Consider the following 19,072-nt stretch of genomic DNA (forward strand, 5'->3'; position numbering starts at 1 on the left):
AGTAAAGTGAATCTGTTTCAGTAAATTATACAGTGGTGTCCTTCATTTGCTTCACAGTCCAGTGGGATCCACTGAGGACAATGTAAAGAAAGGAACTAATGGAAAAATAGACTCCTATGTGGTCATCACTAACTATGTAGATCCAGAAGGCCTTCAAAGAGGCATCATTTGGCTCCTGTGTTCATAACACTAGTACTCAATATGGACTCCCAGGAAATTGTGAGCTCTGTGCAGCTTCTGTTGCGAAATACTGTGTTCACAAAGGGACAAATGGCAACTGAACAGAAAGGCTTATGATCAACCAATGATCATTTTTTCACTTATCTTTCACAGCAGTGTACCTCCATAATCTTAATAGGCATCTATGAGCCACCATACCAATCATTTCCCAGACTGAAACCACATCATATATGTGTGTGTGTGTGTGTGTGTGTGCATGTGTGTGTGTACATATGTATGTATGCATACACACACACATATCTGTGGATATATATGTGTGTATGTATATGTGTGTATGTATATATATATTCATAAATGTGTAATATATATTAAATGTCCATTTTCTCTCCCCATTTCATTAAAATAGATTCTTTTCTCACACAGTGAATTCTGATTACAGTTTCTCCTCCCTCTACTCCTCCTCTCTACTTCCCCTCCCTTCCAGATCTACTGTCTTTCTGTCTTTCATTGGAAAAGAACAGGCTCATATGAGATAACAGTAAAACATAACAAAATAAAATATACTAAGATAAAACAAAAACCATTACATAAAGTTGGGCAAGGCAAGCCAACAGAAGAGAAAGTGCCCCATCTGGAGATAGAAGAATCAGAGACCCAGTTGTTCACTTGCTCAAGAGTCCCATAAAAAATTCAACTGAAAGTTATTATTTATGCTCAGAGGACCTGCTGCAGACCTGCATGCGTCCCGTTCTTGCAGCTTCAATTCTGTAAGTTTATATGCACTGTGCTTAGTTGATTCGGAGGACCTTGTTCTCATGCTGTCCTTCATCCTGTTTGGCTAATGCACTTCTGCTTCCTCTTCAGTGGTGTTCCTTGAGCTCAGAGGGGAGGGATTTGAGTGAGATATCCCATGTGGAGCTATGTGCTTCAAGGTCTCTCTCTCTTCATGATGCCTGGCTGTGAGTCTATTCTCATTGTTGCAGCGGGAAGCTTCTCTAGTGCTGGATGAATAAAATACTGATCTGTGAGTAAAGAGGATGTCATAGGAGTCATTTTAATGTTTCTTCTTGTTCTTCTTCTTCTTGTCCTTCTTCTTCTTGTTCTTGTCCTTCTTCCTCTTCCTCTTCCTTTTCTTCTTCCTCTTCCTCTTCGTCCTCCTCCCCTTTTTCATTTTGTTCCTCCTCCCCATCCTTCTTCCTCCTCTTTCTTCTTCTTGTTCTTCTAACTTCTTTTTTCTTCCTCCTTCTTCCCTTGATTCCTCCTCCTCACCAGTAGAATTTAGTTTTATCCTAGGTTTCTGGTTTCTCTAGTCTTTGGTTCTTGGTTATATCTCACGGGATGTTCCTTAAGTCCAATTAGATGTTGGTTGGTTACTTCCACAAACTTTGTGCCACCCTTGCCCTAGCATATTTTGTAGGCAGGACAGACTGTACATCTCAAAGGTTTTGTGGCTGGGTTGTTTCTGTTTCTGTTTTGTTTCTGTTTCTCTACAGTATGAGGGTAAAGGATCTATGTAGGCACCAATATGACCTCCATGGTCACTGAATTGTGTGGGTGTTGTCTTCATCAATGTGGCCTTGCTGTCAGTTTTCACAGAGCAATGTGTTGTCTTGGCAATAGCCTGGGTTGTTTGGGAATTTCTACTGTGTGTTTGCGCCAACAACTCAATTCGATATAACCCAGTTTCTGTACTGGAAGTTCTTTTTGATGATGAGAGATGGCCAGTGGGTTCCATCTTCCTCATTATTTGAAGACTTCATTAGGATCACCTTTATATATTTTAGCAAGTTTTCAATACACTTGGTTTTTATTACCCACCTCAAGTGCCCCTTAGTTCTCGCTGTTTCTCCTCACATCATGTCCTCTCTCCCTTTCCTTCAGCTTCTCCTGCTCCCTTCTCTAAAACCCTTCTACACACCTTTTATGTTGATAGCCTATGGTGTGGGCTACTAATAAGGGGCTCATTTCTGGGAGAGGCTCATTCTCCTCCCAGCAGTCAGTAGTTGCCTATAATTCTCTGTTCAGTTGTGGAACCTCATGGGAATTGTGCTCTCATAGCTAGCACGTTCATGAATATTGTTATTGCTCTGCTGTTGTCTATGCCGCTGTTCCTAGGAGAGGCTTACTCATAGCAGCTATTCTGGTATTTTGCCTCTTACAACTCTTCTCTTCCCTCTTCTCTGATGTCTTCTCAACTACAGGGGCAGGAGCTGCGATGTCTATGTATTTGTTGGGGCTCAGCTCCCAATGATCTGTTGGTCTCTATTTGTTTCGCTGTGATTTTCTGTAATGTTCTCCATTTGCTGTAAACAAAAGCTTCTTTAATAAGGGTGCACTTACCTGTAGGTATAAGGATAAGATTTAAAATGTAGAAAATAATTGTTGCTGGCCTTGCAGAGGATGTAGTAGATTGTTTTTTAAGGTCCGTGACCTCACTAGCCAAGGAAACTGGCTAGAATCAGTACCAGGCATGATTTCTGTCTTGTTAAGTGGTCCCTAAGTCCAGTTACAATATTGTTGGTTGTCACCAACATGATACTGCCACCTTTTACACCTTTGTGCATATTTTGCAATGCTAATAATGGTCATAGAATTATATCTGAAGAGGCTTGTTTACTTGTATCCCTCCCTTGTTGGCTTGCATAGTATTTTCTGGAACCATAAAAGCTAGACCCTAGGAAACAGGCTTTCAGTTGAGAGCCAGCTATTGGGTGCCTCTCAGGTGTTGAAGGTGAACCAACTATTGCTGACACACTTAGGACACATGGCTCATGTGACGAAGGCTGGATAAGTCCTTTATCTCTGACAGAATTTACTTGGCTTCTACTTTCCCCTTAAACAAGCGAAGGCTCCAGCAGTCTGAACATGGGGCTAGGCTAGCTTCCCGCTTGGGGACATTCCAGTCTGGAAGCCGTGGATTCAAGGGTAAGTGCATGTAAAGTGCTGTAAAAATCAGAGTCTGTCGTCCTCACATTAGAATTAACAGAATGTGTGAATGCCTCAGATTTAATCCTACATCTGTGCAAGGCCAGGCTTAGCCCGTATTTGCCCTTGAGTCCTACCTGTGTCCTACTGGTACCGCCATACCTTCAGCTGGAGCTGTTCTCAGCATGTAACAGCCCTTGTTTGCTAAATGTTCTTAAAGTTACAAAAACATGTCCAGTCGTTAAGGAAAGCATTTTAAAGGGTATTTATATATTTGTTTTATCTTTATTAACTTGAATATTTCTTACTTACATTTCAATTGTTATTCCCTTTCCCGGTTTCCGGGCCAACATCCCCCCTAACCCCTCTCCCTCCCCTTCTATATGGGTGTTCCCCTCCCCATCGTCCTCCCATTACCGCCCGTCCCCCAACAATCACGTTCACTGGGAGTTCAGTCTTAGCAGGACCAAGGGCTTCCCCTTCCACTGGTGCTCTTACTAGGCTATTCATTGCTACCTATGAGGTTGGAGCCCAGGGTCAGTCCATGTATAGTCTTTGGGTAGTAGCTTAGTCCCTGGAAGCTCTGGTTGCTTGGCATTGTTGTTCATATGGGATCTCGAGCCCCTTCAAGCTCTTCCAGTTAAAAGGTATTTTTATGAATAAAAATAATGAAGTTGAAAATATTCCACATGGTCAGATATGAAGTGAGAAGGTCACATGGGCCAGTGTTGTACAGCTAGCTACTGTCTTCAAGTGAACTAAGAAGTCATTCATTTGTTGACTTGAAAAACATTTTCTTTTGTTGTGTACATCACTACTGTATTGCCAATGGATTCTTTTTTGTTAGAAAAATGTAAAGCATATAATTTTTTGGTCATTTCTCAAAGGATTCCAAATTGAGACAGATAAAGGCACTCCTGTTTTCTTAGAAGGGAAGCCAGAATTCACCTTAATTCTATCTTAAAAAAAAAAAAAAAGAAAAAAAAACCCAAATAAACAAACCCAAACTCCATTTTCAGGTAACCGTTGTCTTTGTCCTCATTAGTTAAAGCATCACTAAGATGAGTCATGCTGCATCACACCTGGTACCATTGGCAACTGTCACTGCTGTCACATCACCTCCCCCTCTGGGCTGGGTCTGACTGGGTCCGAGTCACTGTGTGTTGGAGCACTTCTTGTTCAACAGGGAAGGTGACATGAATGACTTGTATGATAGTGCATTTCACAATCGACCTGGCTTTTCTAGGTGCTGCTTACAGCTCATAACGGACAGGCCGGCCGCCATTCAGGAGGAATTAGACCTCATCCAAGCCCTTGGGTATCTTGAAGAATTTGGGGTGAAGATCCTTCCTTTGCAAGGTACGCCTGATGCTTGGAATTATGCTATTTATGACAAACAGTATTCCTTATTTTCTTAGAGTGAAAGAGTAACTTTGATAATCTAAATTCACTAGTAATAGAGTCTATTGTCTTTTTTTTTGAACTGAAATCTCAAGTAAAATCATTTTGCTATGAATTACAGAAATCTTGTTTATAACCTTTAAAGAAATATTAAGAACAATGCACAGAAATGGAATTTTCCTTAGATTTTCAGAGGACTTCCTATTTGCATATTAAATAGGCATTTGAACTCAAGTGTCTAAATTATATGGCAGAAAAAGAGCTATGAAATATATCATTAAAAATCATTCACGTGTATTAAACGTTTATAGTCATTGGAATGTATTCACCAAAGTCTGATGTGACGATGAAGAGGTGCAGAGATCGATTTATGAGGCATCTCTAAGTTCAAAAGCTGGAATGGTGATACTGAGAAGATTGCGGTAAAAGAATAGAAAAGGAACTCAGGAAGCTATGAGGATTTGGTGAAGAGGCAGACAGTGTGTTGTCCAGCAGACAGAAGTAATGGCTATAGCAAATAGGACAGAGATCAAGTCAGATCTCTCTCTCTCTCTCTCTCTCTCTCTCTCTCTCTCTCTCTCTCTCTCTCTCCACACACACACACACACACACACTTCCTGACTGTAATTTTGCTACAGTTACAAACCCTGATGTACCTGTCTGATATTTCGGATGGTCTTAAGGGGTGGTGAGCTACAGATTGAGAACCACTGATATGAGTATTGCTTACACATCTTGTCTCAAGTACTGTCCACTGTGAGAGTGGTGTATTACAACATTCCAGACACATGACGTCACACTCACACTCACACACATGACGTCATTGAATTTATAGTGAAGTAAGACTCTGACAGCCTCCATGGGGCATCACACATCTTTGTGTATTGTACTCAGAAATAAGTCTGCTTGTTAGGATTAATATTTAATATTATGAATATAAGAGTTGAATATAAAGTAACTCTCTAGTTATTAAGATAATAATCATATAGATGAAAAATATTTGTCAGAAGTTTTATTTAGCTACTAAATAAAAATTAATTCTAAATGAAAAAAAAAAGAAATAACAATAATAGAGCAACTGAGCAGTGAGGCCAGTGGCTAAAACCAAAACTAGATACTTGGAATTTTATTGACAACAGATGACGATTTATTTCAGTTTTGGCAATAAAAACTTACTCCTGTATTTTAATTTCATAAATTATTAACTAGCTGCCCCCTCCCCAAAGCTTGACTCAAAAGTTACAAGAGAAAATTCTTAGAACTTAATGACTACTGATGTCTTCATGCTGCTCGAGTTCTTATGCCTAAATGTAATGTTGGACCCATCCATCCAGGCCTGGCCACCAGTTGACCTGAGTTACTCCAGTGTGAGGCTGTTATGTTGCAGTGCTCTACACCATTGCTTCTCAGCCCTCCCAAGGCTGCCACCCTTCAGTACAGGTCCTCATGTGTGTTGATCCCAACCTAAGGCTACTTCTGTTGCTACTTCCTGACTGTAATTTTGCTACAGTTATGAACCCTGATGTACCTGTCTGATATTTCGGATGGTCTTAAAGGGGTGGTGAGCTACAGATTGAGAACCACTGATATGAGTATTGCTTACACATCTTTCTCAAGTACTGTCCACTGTGAGGGTGGTGTATTACAACATTCCAGACTTTAGCTGGCTGTAGCTGCTAAGTGGGTTTTGGATTCTCAGTTTCTTCCCATGCGGGACTCTGGGCCCCTGAATGAAGAAAGTGGTTGCCTGAGGAGCAGAGACACTGAGCTGACTGCTGTCTTCTTTACTGCTGTCCTTAACTCTAGAAGTGATTGGGAAATATAACTGACTTAATTTTATCTGTGATTTTTGATATGTTTCCACCTTAGTTTCCTTTCCCCTTTAAAAAGAAAAAAAAAAAAAAAACCCATAGGAGCAGAAGCCTCAGTTCTTTGAGGAGCTAGTGGCCTAGTTCCTTGTGTCTTTGTCCCCTTATTCTTAGCACTGAATGAACTATATTGGAATTTACAATGGACTTGGGAATAAAGATGAAAGTCACAGACAAAATTTAAGAAATTGAGGTAAATTCAGGACCTATGTCTTTTTCATTGATCTTTGTTTAAGCTCTCTGTACCCCAGTTTCTTCCCTTTGGGATAGTAACCTACTTATAAGCATTGGCTTGGTATGGTAGTTACATATAAGTCCATGCCTGAGACATAGTTCTGTATTTTATGTACCTGCTGTTGCAGTTGTCATAGTTACTACAAGCCAGCTGCCTAGGCAATGCCATCTTCCTTTGACATCACTACTGTGAAGAAGAACCACTTACCCAGGGGTACACTTGATGTCCTTTGACCTTTACCCCTTTAAATTTTCTTTGTTCTGTGATATGAAGTGCTCAATTGGGGGTTTCATTTTCCTGAATGCTAGTTTAAGTGGGGGCACCAGGCTTAGCCATAGGAGAATTAGAACACGGTGCCCTTGGGAACCTCCTGCTCACCATCGTCGGGTGAGGTTAAATTAAAATGTGACTTTTTGAAGCCAAACTTAATGGCACGTGCATATAAACTCAGCACTCAGGAGGCAGGCAGGGAGGTTCTTACATAACCAGGCAAGCAGAGCTACTTAGTGAGAGCCTGTCTACACACACACACACACACACACACACACACACACACACACACACACACACACACACACACACACCCACACACACACACACACACACACACACACACAATTTTGAATGTAGACTGGCCTTGGGGAGATGAGTCCGTATCGTAGAGTCCAGGCTGTACTCAGATATATAATCCTCCTGCCTTAGCTGCAGTCATGATGGGTAACAAGGATATGCCACTGTGCTCAGTCTCAGAATAAGGATTTCATTTTGTCCCTTTTACATGTGAACATTCATGACAACTCTTTTGTGTCTTCATGAAGTTCTTCAATGTCTATTTTATAGTACGGTTGTGTTCTGACCGAATCAGCCTCATCAAGGAGTGTGTTTCCCAGTCCCCCACATGCTACAAGCAGTCAGCCAAACTTCTAGGCTTTGCTGAGCTGCTGAGAGTTGCAGGTAAGTCTTTTGAAAGCTAACCTCCTGTGCCGTTTTGCACATCAGCCTATGTGAGCATCAGGACATGTTTAATGGTGCCAGAAGAACCTCATTTTGACCAAGAAGTAATAATTGTCTAGGATTCTTGGCATGTTATAAAAGTGTGTGTGTATGCTGAAGTTTTGGGTAGACCAGCTTCCCTTGAAATGAAGTGAACCTACTCAGGGTTTGTAACTCAGCAGATGTCTTCAGAGGAGAGAGCCAGCTCCAGCGTGGGACGGCCGTTCCAGACAGTTCCAGTCTACACTTAGTTTGGTAGTTCTGAAAAACTTGTTAGAGCATTTTATGCACTTACTATTTGGCAAAATATCCATACATTTTTATCTCATTCACTTTCCTCCTGAGTAGTCACAATGGTGATCATCTTTCCAATTTATAAAAGAACTTCAGGAGTTAGACATGTTACTTACTAGTATGAAATAGGAGCTTTATTTTTAAGGAGAATCCTTGACTCTGCATTTCATGCTCTATTAACCATAGTGGTCATAGGTACCAAAATATCTTAGTGCTAGATTGATTTGTATCAGCTTCTATGAGAATAATTATTGGGTATTTTGTTTCATAAAAAATGGTTTGAATTTGTTGTAGCTGGAACTAAGGGAAGGTTTCAAAATTAAAGGGAATTTATATTTATTTCTAGCCATTAAGAATTCATTGTATTTGGTAGACACATAGGTTATTTTGAACTCCCAATAAATAGAACTGTCAATACCTCTACTTCTAGGAAATGAGTGTCACTTTTCAACTTAAAAAGAAAAAAGTATATATCAATGTTACAGATTTGCAAAATCCTTTGTGCCACACATCATTGCAAACCACATTGCCTTTGGGCTACTTGGAAGACACTTAAGTGTTGACTCAAAAAAATGGTTTGATCCTGATATCCTGCTTATGTGTGTGTGTGTGTGTGTGTGTGTGTGTGTGTGTGTGTGTTTGTGTGCGCGCGCATGCGCGCGCGCGTGCACAGGCACATGCACATGCATGCTATACATTTGTAAGCTTTGTCCAGTTATCATTACATCTAGGAGACAGGAAAGCTATTTCCTTTTGTTATCCACAGTCTAATAGTAAGAACAGCCTGAACTGGGCACATGCCCAGAAAAGCTCTTCGAACATGAATGGTGGAATTCATTGAGGACTCAGCTTTTACAGGTGCCCCTATTAATATTAGTGGCTTGTTTTGTTTTGATGTGTAACTGAGTGGACCTGGCAACCTTCATTCGGTTTTCCTAGGAGAACATCCTTCCTGAGGACATAGTAACAGAATGTAGGGATGACGGTACATGAATTCCCTTCATTATTGGAGCAACTTTTTTTGTTCTAAAAGTTCGCCTCAACTTAGTTACACCCTTTCCAAACTTTCATGGAGTATCTATTTGATATTACAACTTGGAGCGGTATCATTGAGACATATGGAATATGTATATATATATATAATTTGTTCAACATCTTTATACTGTGGCCATGAGCATTTACATAGAGTAGCTAGCAGGTATCTAATTTAATGACAGCTCCATCTTAGTCAAGTACTTAGCCCCATTGCCATAGCCTTTGCATTTGAGGCGTGATGGAAAAGTGGTGTGGTAAAGTTATGGCTCATGTGGTGACTACAGTCTTACAAGGCAATGTTAATGTCCATCATGCTGTTGAAACCTGCATGCAGTCAAAACTCACAAATTGCTCATTTCCGGAATATTTTACTGGACAGTTTTAGATTTTCCCTATAGGTAACTTGAAACTCCTTAAAAATACTACATATGTAGCAGAAAATGGCCTTGTTGGGGCACCAGTGGAAGGGAAAGCCCTTGGTCCTGCCAAGGTTGGACCCCCAGTGCAGGGGAACATGGGGGGCAGTAAGCGGGATGTATAGGGGGAATACCCGTATGGTGGAAGGGAGAGGGAATGGGGGCTTATGGACAGGAAACCGGGAAGGGGAATAAATAACATTTGGAATGTAAGTAAAGAAATATATCTAATAAAAAATTAAAAAAAAAAACAACCCAAAAAACTGTGTAGGAGACAGGTATCCTAAGTAACAAAGACCAATTCAGACATGTTACATTGTGCTTGAGTCCTCACATCTGCCTGTTGCAGTACCACTAAAGTTCTTTAGACAAACCGTCTGAATGGACGGTCTTGTTATACACCCCATGCTATGCTCTCATTCAGATCCTCCTTCCTCAGCCTACCAAATGCTGAAGGAGTCACACCCAGCTATGAATTCTTTTCTTCCATAGCTTCCCATTAGCCCCACATTCTCGTCTATTCTTCTGAAGAATTGACTTGCTTCATCATATTTTCTAAGCATCAGTCCTTGAAGGCCTGCTCTTGACTCTGGAGTTTTGAATTACCTGTTCAGGGTTTACTTTCAACTAAATTCTCTGAACTCCATGATTGCTATTTGACCCTTCTTCACATAAAACTTTTTAACAACAATTATTTCAATTTTAATCTTTAATATTTGTCCCTGATTCTTTTTACTATGTGCCTTAGAGGTAGTGAGGAGAATCTCTCTTAGCTGGGTTTTAACCGGGTACTTTACTTGCTACCTCTCCTTCCTTCTTTAGTCTTGTGTTTCTTCTCTTTTTGATGTTGTGTGATGACACTCAGTGGCTTCTGTGTATTCTGACCCATTCATAACACTTTCACAGGTTTAGCTGTTCACAAAGAAGCCACCCAATATGGGGTTTGTTGATTTTATATTAGCGAAGGGAAATCAATGCATAAAGGCATAGAATATGTAAAGGCATTGGAACATCAGGGAGCCTCAGACTGGAGGATTGTGAGTTGAGGTCCAGTTTTACATACATAGTAAATCTCTTGTCTGCTTTTAAAAAAGGTATAAAGAAGAGAGGGACTAGGCAAGATCCCTTGTTTTCTTTATTACTCATGCTTCTATGAAAGTCAAAGCAAGTATAACCTGAGAGACAGCAGCTCCCTGTACTGGGCCAGCTTCTGCTGCCATGAGGTGTGTTAGTTGAGTCTGAAATTAGCATGGCAGGCTGAGGCTGTTAGGAGCTTGTTCTTCCACACATGTAGCCTAAGACTCCCGTGCACAGGAACTTTTCAGCCCTTCACCCCCCACCACTCCCATGTGTGTGTCCTTCTCTGGGACTCCATTAGCATCTCAAGATTATTCAGGGTTAGCCTGTTCACTTAGCTTATAGGGGCTTGCACATTATCTTCAAGAATCAGATTAGTGTTTGGAGCCTAGCCAAGACACAAGAAAAAAAAATACACGGACTCTTTTGCTTTTGTGTATATTGTGCATAAATGCAAATATTTCAGGAGTATTGGGCAGTGTGATGGTTTGCATATGCTTGGCCCAGGGAGTGGCACTATTAGAAAGTGTGGCCTTGTTGGAGGAAGTGTGTCACTGTGGGGGTGAGCTTGGAGACCCTCCTCCTAGCTGCCTGAGGATGCTCAGTCTGTTCCTGGCTTCCTTTGGGAGAAAATATAGAACTCAGCTCCTCCTGTACCATGGCTGCCTGGATGCTGCCATGCTCCCTCCTTGATGATAATGGACTGAACCTCTGAACCTGCAAGCCAGCCCCAATTAAATGTTGTCCTTTATAAAACTTACATTGGTCATGGTGTCTGTTCATAGCAATAAAACTAAGACAGGTAGGAAATGGGTTTTATATTAAATGTCCTATGTGCATTGACTCATGTATGTAGGCGTCATTAGTCATGACGTAGGTTTCAGAAAAGCAAAACGGATTACATTCCAGCTCAGCAAAGTTCTTCTGGGGCTGGGCTTCAAGGTGAAAGTGTGGCAGGGTCTCTGTGTCAGTGGACTGGGTGTTTCCCAGATGCTGCTTTGTTCACATGTTAGGGCTCTCCCATGCAAATTGTTAAATTCACACTTATTTTCTTTTAGTTAAAGTGTTTTTTACAGGGATTCGTCCCAAAGAAGAATTATTAAAAGTAGAGGGAAGATTGTGTTTTCTTTTCTAAATGTAATAGAGCATGAAATTATTTAGTATAAGTTAAAATATTAATTTATAGTGTGTTAAAATACATGATATTATTCAGTACCAAAATAAGTTTATGTTAATTTATAGTGTGCTAAAAATACATGATATTATCCAGTGCCAAACTAAGTTTCTGTTAATTCATAATGTATTTAAAGTCAAACATTATATTGCTTTTTGTTCATCTATACTTTCTTTTATGCTACTACCTTTCAGGAAAACAGATAAAAATGTCATGTAATTTAGCTGGCTCTTTTAGGGGTGGGGTGGGGTGAAACTATATCATAACAATGCTTTTGACACTTGTAAGTAGCTTAACACTTTTTTTTATTCAGTGGAGTATATAATTGAGGTTTTCATAATGACTCTGGCTTGGACCATACTAACTTCCTGCTTATGATTACAGTTATAGTGTTTGCAGTTGAACTGAGCATAAGATTTTTAAAATAATAGAAAGTTTTTATTAAGATAATAGAAAAAATTTCCTTGCCATTCTTGATACACCTATGTCTGCATTACTGAGATTTTTTTTTTGAGATACTAATTTTAAAAAGGTTTTAATTTTTACCAAAATGTTGATGGAGAGTACGCCAAAGTGTTGCTTTAGGTTTGGGGTAACTGTACTGAGGTTTTTTGTTGTAGGAAGGTTAATGAACTTCTTAAAAGCTAAATGGAGATACATTAAGATTTTAATAACTTGATTTCAGCAGATAGCATCATGAATCAGGCAGAATCAAACCTGGATTGATTCATGTCCTGCAGAATAAAAGAGTAAAACTTTTGTAAGGTGTGTAAGAAAATAGACAAAAATAGAAAAAAAATATTGGTTGAAGTGGAAATATCCTACTTGGATGTTAATTGGCAGTGCTTATTCCTGGCCTTGATTGGTAGAGTCCTAGACCAGAGACACAACTCTGGCCGCCTGTCCCAGGTCAAATTCAGTAATGCTAAAAAGAAGTGGAATGGAACTTTAATCTCTATAGCTACCCTGCTGCTGCCCGGAGGACTGATGGTGTTAGTGCTGCATCCCAGGGAAACATCCAGAGCCCCTAGGGTATACAAAGGCAGAGTTACCCGGACAGGAAGCATGTGCTCAGTCCTGTCAGGCTCTGGCCTGGGTGCTCCTTATGTTCTGATTGATCCAAGGGGCTTTATCTCCACACTGCACGCACTGCTGCTTGGGGATAGATCAACTTCCTCCCACCAGCGGCCTATCCATTAGACCTGTTGTTTCTAGAACCTGAGGTGACTGAAAGACAAAATGACCTCAGATGAAGGAGATGGATGTAAAAAGGAGGCGGGGAAGCCAACATTTATTACTCTTTTAGGTACTTACTGAACATTTACAGCCCATGAAAAGTCAGTGCTTTTAGCAAAAACCTGTCTCTAGGGCTGGAGAGATGGCTCAGTGGTTAAGAGCACTGACTGCTCTTCCAGACGTCCTGAGTTCAAATCCCAGCAACCACATGGTGGCTCACAACCCTCTGTAATGGGATCTGATGCCCTCTTCTGGTGTGTCTGAAGACAGCTACAGTGTACTCATATGCATAAAATAAATAATTTAAAAAAACCTGTCTCTAAGTCCTCTGAGTTTTGCTTGTTGGGTAGGTAGTGATCATCTGTGATCATCTCAGTTAAATTTTTTATGTTCTAACACTTTGTACTCACATGTTTATCTCTTAGATATTTATTTTAAACACAAGAAATGTGTCATACATTTTTATTAAGGTGAATTCAATACGAAGTTCCTCTAATGCCATTTGTATAATCACCGAGTGCTTGGTTACTCCTGGTATTGTCCAGTTTGGCACTGAAAATTTGGTCTTCTTGTTGAATTTTTGAATAACAGTATGGGTTTGTATTGTCCCTCTATTCTTCCAAGTTTATACCAGCAAATTAAGGCAGGTATATGATTCAAAACACGTGTATGTTGAGCGCAAGGTTAAGAGTAATTAAGGTGGTGAAGTTCATAGTGAATATGGTGGTTCTCATGATCATAAGTTCTTGAATAAGCGCCATGAGAGTATCCTGTACACTCACAATGATGGCGAGTCAGATTTCTGGTGCCCAGGTTGACTCTTTGTGTTCTTGTATCCTTTCTCTGGCCTTGTAGGGCTCCCAGACTATGAGATTATGCACACACAGGTCCCTTGGGAATTGAAATCCTTAAACTCTGAGAAACATGTATTGCATCATAGCATCCTGCAGTATGCAGGATCCCTGTGCATTAAAGCATCTTCAAAATGTATGATGCAGCTTCAATTTCATCTTCATGTTTTACTGATATGTTGAAACAGAAAGAAAGTGATTTTTAACACTCCATTTTGGACATTTTTTTTCAGGAATTCTGTATTTATTAAGGCACAGAATGCCACAAGGGCCACACACATTTTTGAGGTAGTAATGGACATATAAACTTTGTATGCCTTTCCTGAATTTGAAGTATCCCAATAGTCACAATTACCCTGGCAGTGAAACTAAATGGTTTACTTTAGCTCTGTGACGTTTTACTGCTTCCATTGGGGTGGATTTCTGTTTGCTTGTGTAGGAAGTCAAGTGCTGGAGTTTTCTTGTACTAATGGCTTCTCAGTGACAGGTTGAAGTGCAAATACAAGTATGCTCTTCGTGTGTGTGTGTGTGTGTGTGTGTGTGTGTGTGTGTATTTGTGTATGGTATGAAATTTGAAAGAGAGGATTCACATTCAGTGAACCTAAAAGGATATGGAATTCTTGCTTAAGAGTCCAGAATGGTCAAACATTACCAGAGGAGATATGAACAGATGAGATGAGACAATTAGATATGCCTGTAGCAGGGGATTTTGTCTTTACTGACACTGAAATGTGGAAGACAAGCATAGAGAAGTGATTTCGAGACAGTATCTCTTGATGGCTTTAAATTCACTGTACTGCCTAGGCTAACTTCAAAATTGAAACCCTCTATGGCAGTCTGCAGTGCTAGGATTCCAGGTTGTGCCACGACATCTGCCTTACTAGTTGAAATTTAAGATGACGACAACAACAACAGCAACAACAACAACAACAACAACAACTAAAACTCACAAAGAAGAAAAACAAAAACAAAGGAAAAAAACCAACCAAACCAAACAACCCCCCCAACCAAAACAACAAAAACAAAACTCTAACTTCATACTTTCATTCACTTATTCCCCCCCAATTAGTATTTCCTCAGCAATTTTAGACATGCTTTGTGTGGGTTTTACATTTTATTTATTGCGTGTGGCATGAGAGTAGAGGTCAAGAAACAGCATGAGTGACTGAGTTTGTTCCCTCCATCATGTGGATCCTGGTGAGGGAACATAGGTTATCACTGCCTTCACCAGACCTCATTGTATTCTTGAAATACAGATTTCCTCTCTTAGTCAAGGAAAAAACAAGTCCTTTGTAGGGCTTCACATTATTCTGGATTTTTTTTTCTTTTTTGGTTATTTTGAGGACTGATATTAATTTATGATCTCTTCTGAGAGTCCAGAATGGTCAGACATTACCAGAGGAGATATGAACAGATGAGATAAGACAGTAAGATATGCCTGTAGCAGGGGGTTATGACTAAACTGATTGTTGAAATCTTTGCTGACACTGAAATGTGGAAGACAAGGACAGAGATGTGCCTAAGCAGGGTTCACAGTTCATTTGAAGACTTGATTGAGACAGACTAGGACTTCCATGCTTAATAAGTAGATTACAAACTCAAAATATTGTAACCTTTATCCTCCAGTCATTTAGAATCAGTCTGTCTGTTTTACTTGTAGATTTGAGGCTTTTTGTTAATGATGTTGATCAGTGGAGGCTTTTCTAATCATTGAGTCATCTGTCTGTGTGTACAGGTGAAGACCCGGAAGAAAGGCATGGGCAGGTTCTGATCCTGTTAGTGGAACAAGCACTCAATGTCCATGACTACAAAGCAGCTAGTACGTATTGTCAGGAGCTGATGGCCGCAGGTGAGTAGACAGCGCAAAGCTCTTCTGAAGTCAGCCAGTCTGACTGGCAAACCAGGCACAGTTTGCTTACGATATATTTTGTTAGTAGTAAGCGTTATGCTGTGTGTTTATGTACTAATAGCAATATTTTAACAGATTCAGGTGCTATAGTTTATCTCTATGATTTTGGTTACTTTGAGACCCTGTGTAAAACATGTTCGTGGTTTTAGGAACAACAGTACCTGAAACATTTTAATGCTGTTTTATGTATTATAAAAAATAAAATTGGGGCTGGGGATTTAGCTCAGCGGTAGAGCGCTTACCTAGGAAGCGCAAGGCCCTGGGTTCGGCCCCCAGCTCCGAAAAAAAGAACCAAAAAAAAAAAAAATAAAATAAAATTTGGCAGAATACTTACAAATTGTGGTAGTCAATATTTCTATATTTTAGAATTGGAAAAAAAAACAGTGTTGAAAAATTGGGCAGGAGTTTGGCCTAAATATTTTCTATATTGAATTTAAAGTTCCTGTCTTAAAAGAATTAACAGAGTTTATGGTAAAAAAAAAAAATTGCATCTGCATTCCTTAGTGGAAGAAATCACAGTACCATTTTATCATGGGCCCTGCATAGGAAAACCTGTGTATTCCCTAGGGAGCAGTTAATTCAGTGTGCTTCAGTGCTTAACTCCTGCCCAGCTCACTCGGGACCCCTGCACACACTTGTTACTGGGGATTGGACCTAGGGCTTTCTAGTAAACTCTGTTACTACTAGGCTCTATCTCCAGCACCTTGCGTGGAATCTTTGTTTCTTTGTTTGCTTTTTCTGATTGTCTACTATTAATGGGAAAAATGGTTCCTGTTATGCAGTGTCAAACTCCTAGTATTCAGAATCCAACATGAGTTCAGTTAATAATTTGAATTCATTTTTATTGATTCTGATTCTGTCAAAAACACTTGTCTGGAGTACCCCTGAATTATGTGGCTAATGAATCGATCAGATCTTTCTTTTTTAGCTTGGATTCTCAAGCCTTTTTTACACTGTCATTAACGACTGCAGTTCTGCCTTGCTACCACAGACCTGGCTAGGACTCACTGTCATTCTCATTATTCTTTTCCTTTCTGCAAATCACTGTTCCTTTCTTCTTTTTTTCCCTCTTTGTCAAAATTGCAGGATATCCAGACAGTTGGGATGTTTGTAGCCAGCTGGGCCAATCAGAAGGTTTCCGGGACCTGGCCACTCGTCAGGAGCTCATGGCTTTTGCTTTGACACATTGTCCTCCCAGCAGCATTGAGCTTCTATTGGCAGCTAGCAGCTCTCTTCAAACAGAGGTCAGTGATCAGAAGTACAGTACGTCTTGACACGTATGAAGGTCATTTTGTTGGACGTATGTATCTGAGACATGGGGTCAATTTCTGTTTATTTTTGTAGTATGCTGATGTTCTAGAAGAAACATGGTTGTATCCAAAGAGGAATTTGAAAACCTGAGGATATTAAAGTGTTGTTGGCTTATTATAGTAAGGAAGAAAGGGTGTAAGAGGCTTGAGTAAAACTACAAGTATGTTAGGAAATAAATGATTGCCTATATGAGGGCAGTGCAGCAGTGTGAAGAAGAAAATAGATGGGAACTAGGCATGTAAGGTCTATCTGAAACCACATTAGTTAGGGCAAGTGTTAGCATATACTGTCTGAGAAATTATGAGTAGGACTTGTCCTCGGAGAGATGCTGAGTTAGAGGGAGAGCCTCCTACATGAGAAAAAGAGCTGACCAAAGGAGGCTACTATGAACCTGATATTTCACACTATGAGCATCCATGGCATTCTGTGACAGGCTTTTCCTAGACAGCTCCCTCTCCTGAGTTGGTCACTTCCTTGTGAAACTGTTTCTGGAGTTCTGATGTATGTTTGTTGGTCAAAATTGTTCATTATAAAATAGCATTTTCCTCAAAGGGAGAACTGAATACTTCTCAAATTTCAAGCCTATAATGTGAGAGAAAGGAAAATTTAAAAATATAACCTTTTTTGTTTCAGATTCTTTATCAAAGAGTAAATTTTGAGATCCATCCTGAAGGAGAAAATATTAATGTCTCACCCTTAACTGGTAAAGTTTTACAAGAGGTATGTATGCTAGAAAGTGTGGAGGGAAGGAGTTGGAAAGATATTGTGGGTGGAATCCAATGGGACCAATCACCCAATGCCAAAATGGGCAGTTCGTGTGTGTATATAGGTCTTGTTGTGTGGTTTTGTGTGTGTGTGTGTGTGTGTGTGTGTGTGTGTATGTTTGTGTGTAGAATACTTCTCAGTTTTGTGTTGTGTGAAATACAATGTTCACATGGAAAAGGACTCAAAAGTGCTTGCTCACAAATCACAAAGAAAACAGCTCAAACCCCTATGCAGATGAACAAAAGCACATGACCAGTTTACTATAGCTCTCTCAGAACTTCTGTCCTGTAGTTTGCTCTCAGAGATCATCCTGAGGAGTCCTAATAACTCGTTCTTGCACAGACTATTAATTATGTGGCTTGCCATCCCGAGAAGTTCTGTGTTTTTTCCAGAGGTTAAGTAGCTCTAATAGGAGCCAGTGGTCACTCAACCTGTGTGTAGTAGGAGTCATCTTTCTGGTCTAGTTGAAGACTTAAGATCTTAATAAGGCTTGCCTCTGTTAATTGTCCACCATCTTCCTGTCTGACTTGCTTAGGCACATCTCCTCTGGTGATATCTGTAGTGTTGTCTCTTGTTGGTGCTTTTTAAACTGTGAGTTATGGCACCCATCATGCTCCTCTGAGTAGTTTCTGTCATGCCTGGGACCAGGTAATTTCTTCTCCACCCTTCCTAACTGTCTTAGTTAGGGTTTCTATTGCTATGGAGAAACACCATGACCAAGGCAACTTTTATAAAGGACAATGTTTAATTGGGGCTGGCTTACAATTTTAGAGGTTCAGTTCATTGTCATCATGGCGGGAAACTAACTTGACAGCATCCAGGCAGACACGGTGCTGGAGAAGGAGCTGAGAGTTCTGCATCTTCATCTTGACTCAGGCAGGAGAGACTGTCTCAGGGGCAGCTAGGAGGAAACACAGTGACACACTTCCTTCAACAAGGCTACACTTACTCCAACAAGACCTCCTAATAGTGCCACTCACTGGGCCAGACATATTCAAACACCCTTCTTGTTTATGCCCTAAATGTGAGCCTTTTCTTAAGTATTTTCTTTTCTTGAGCACTCTCTTCTGTGTTCCCTGAGTATTCTCACAGTTTTTCTTCTGTTACTACTTCACAGTTGTGGCATTGTGGGTGGTGAGTGAAGGCAATATTATTTATCTTTGCACCTTTTTGATGATATGCATTAGTAAATGCCTAATGTTTGCTAGAGCTCAGTTAGCAACGTCTGCTGCTTAATAATTAGTTCATGGCTAACAGAAACAAGGAAGCAAATGAAGACATAAAGTCTAACAGTTTCCAGCACAGTTCCTCTGCATGGCCTGCGGTGGTTACTCAGGTCTTGTTATGTTTTGTCTAGTGTGAGAGGGGTATTGTTTTTCTCTTTAGTATAGAATCAGACCAC

At 40.2% G+C, this 19,072-nt stretch overlaps 1 protein-coding gene across 1 annotated transcript in view; it reads left to right on the forward strand.

Moving 5' to 3' along the window:
* Nbas (NBAS subunit of NRZ tethering complex) overlaps positions 1-19,072 on the forward strand; it is a 367,894-nt gene that overhangs the window by 134,935 nt on the left and 213,887 nt on the right. The window contains 5 exon segments of the mRNA XM_032907488.1: positions 4,352-4,464; positions 7,450-7,563; positions 15,421-15,534; positions 16,681-16,838; positions 17,539-17,625. Coding sequence (XP_032763379.1) covers positions 4,352-4,464; positions 7,450-7,563; positions 15,421-15,534; positions 16,681-16,838; positions 17,539-17,625 — 586 coding nt within the window.

Source organism: Rattus rattus, chromosome 7, assembly GCF_011064425.1.
Source record: "Rattus rattus isolate New Zealand chromosome 7, Rrattus_CSIRO_v1, whole genome shotgun sequence".
Classification (NCBI taxonomy): domain Eukaryota; kingdom Metazoa; phylum Chordata; class Mammalia; order Rodentia; family Muridae; genus Rattus; species Rattus rattus.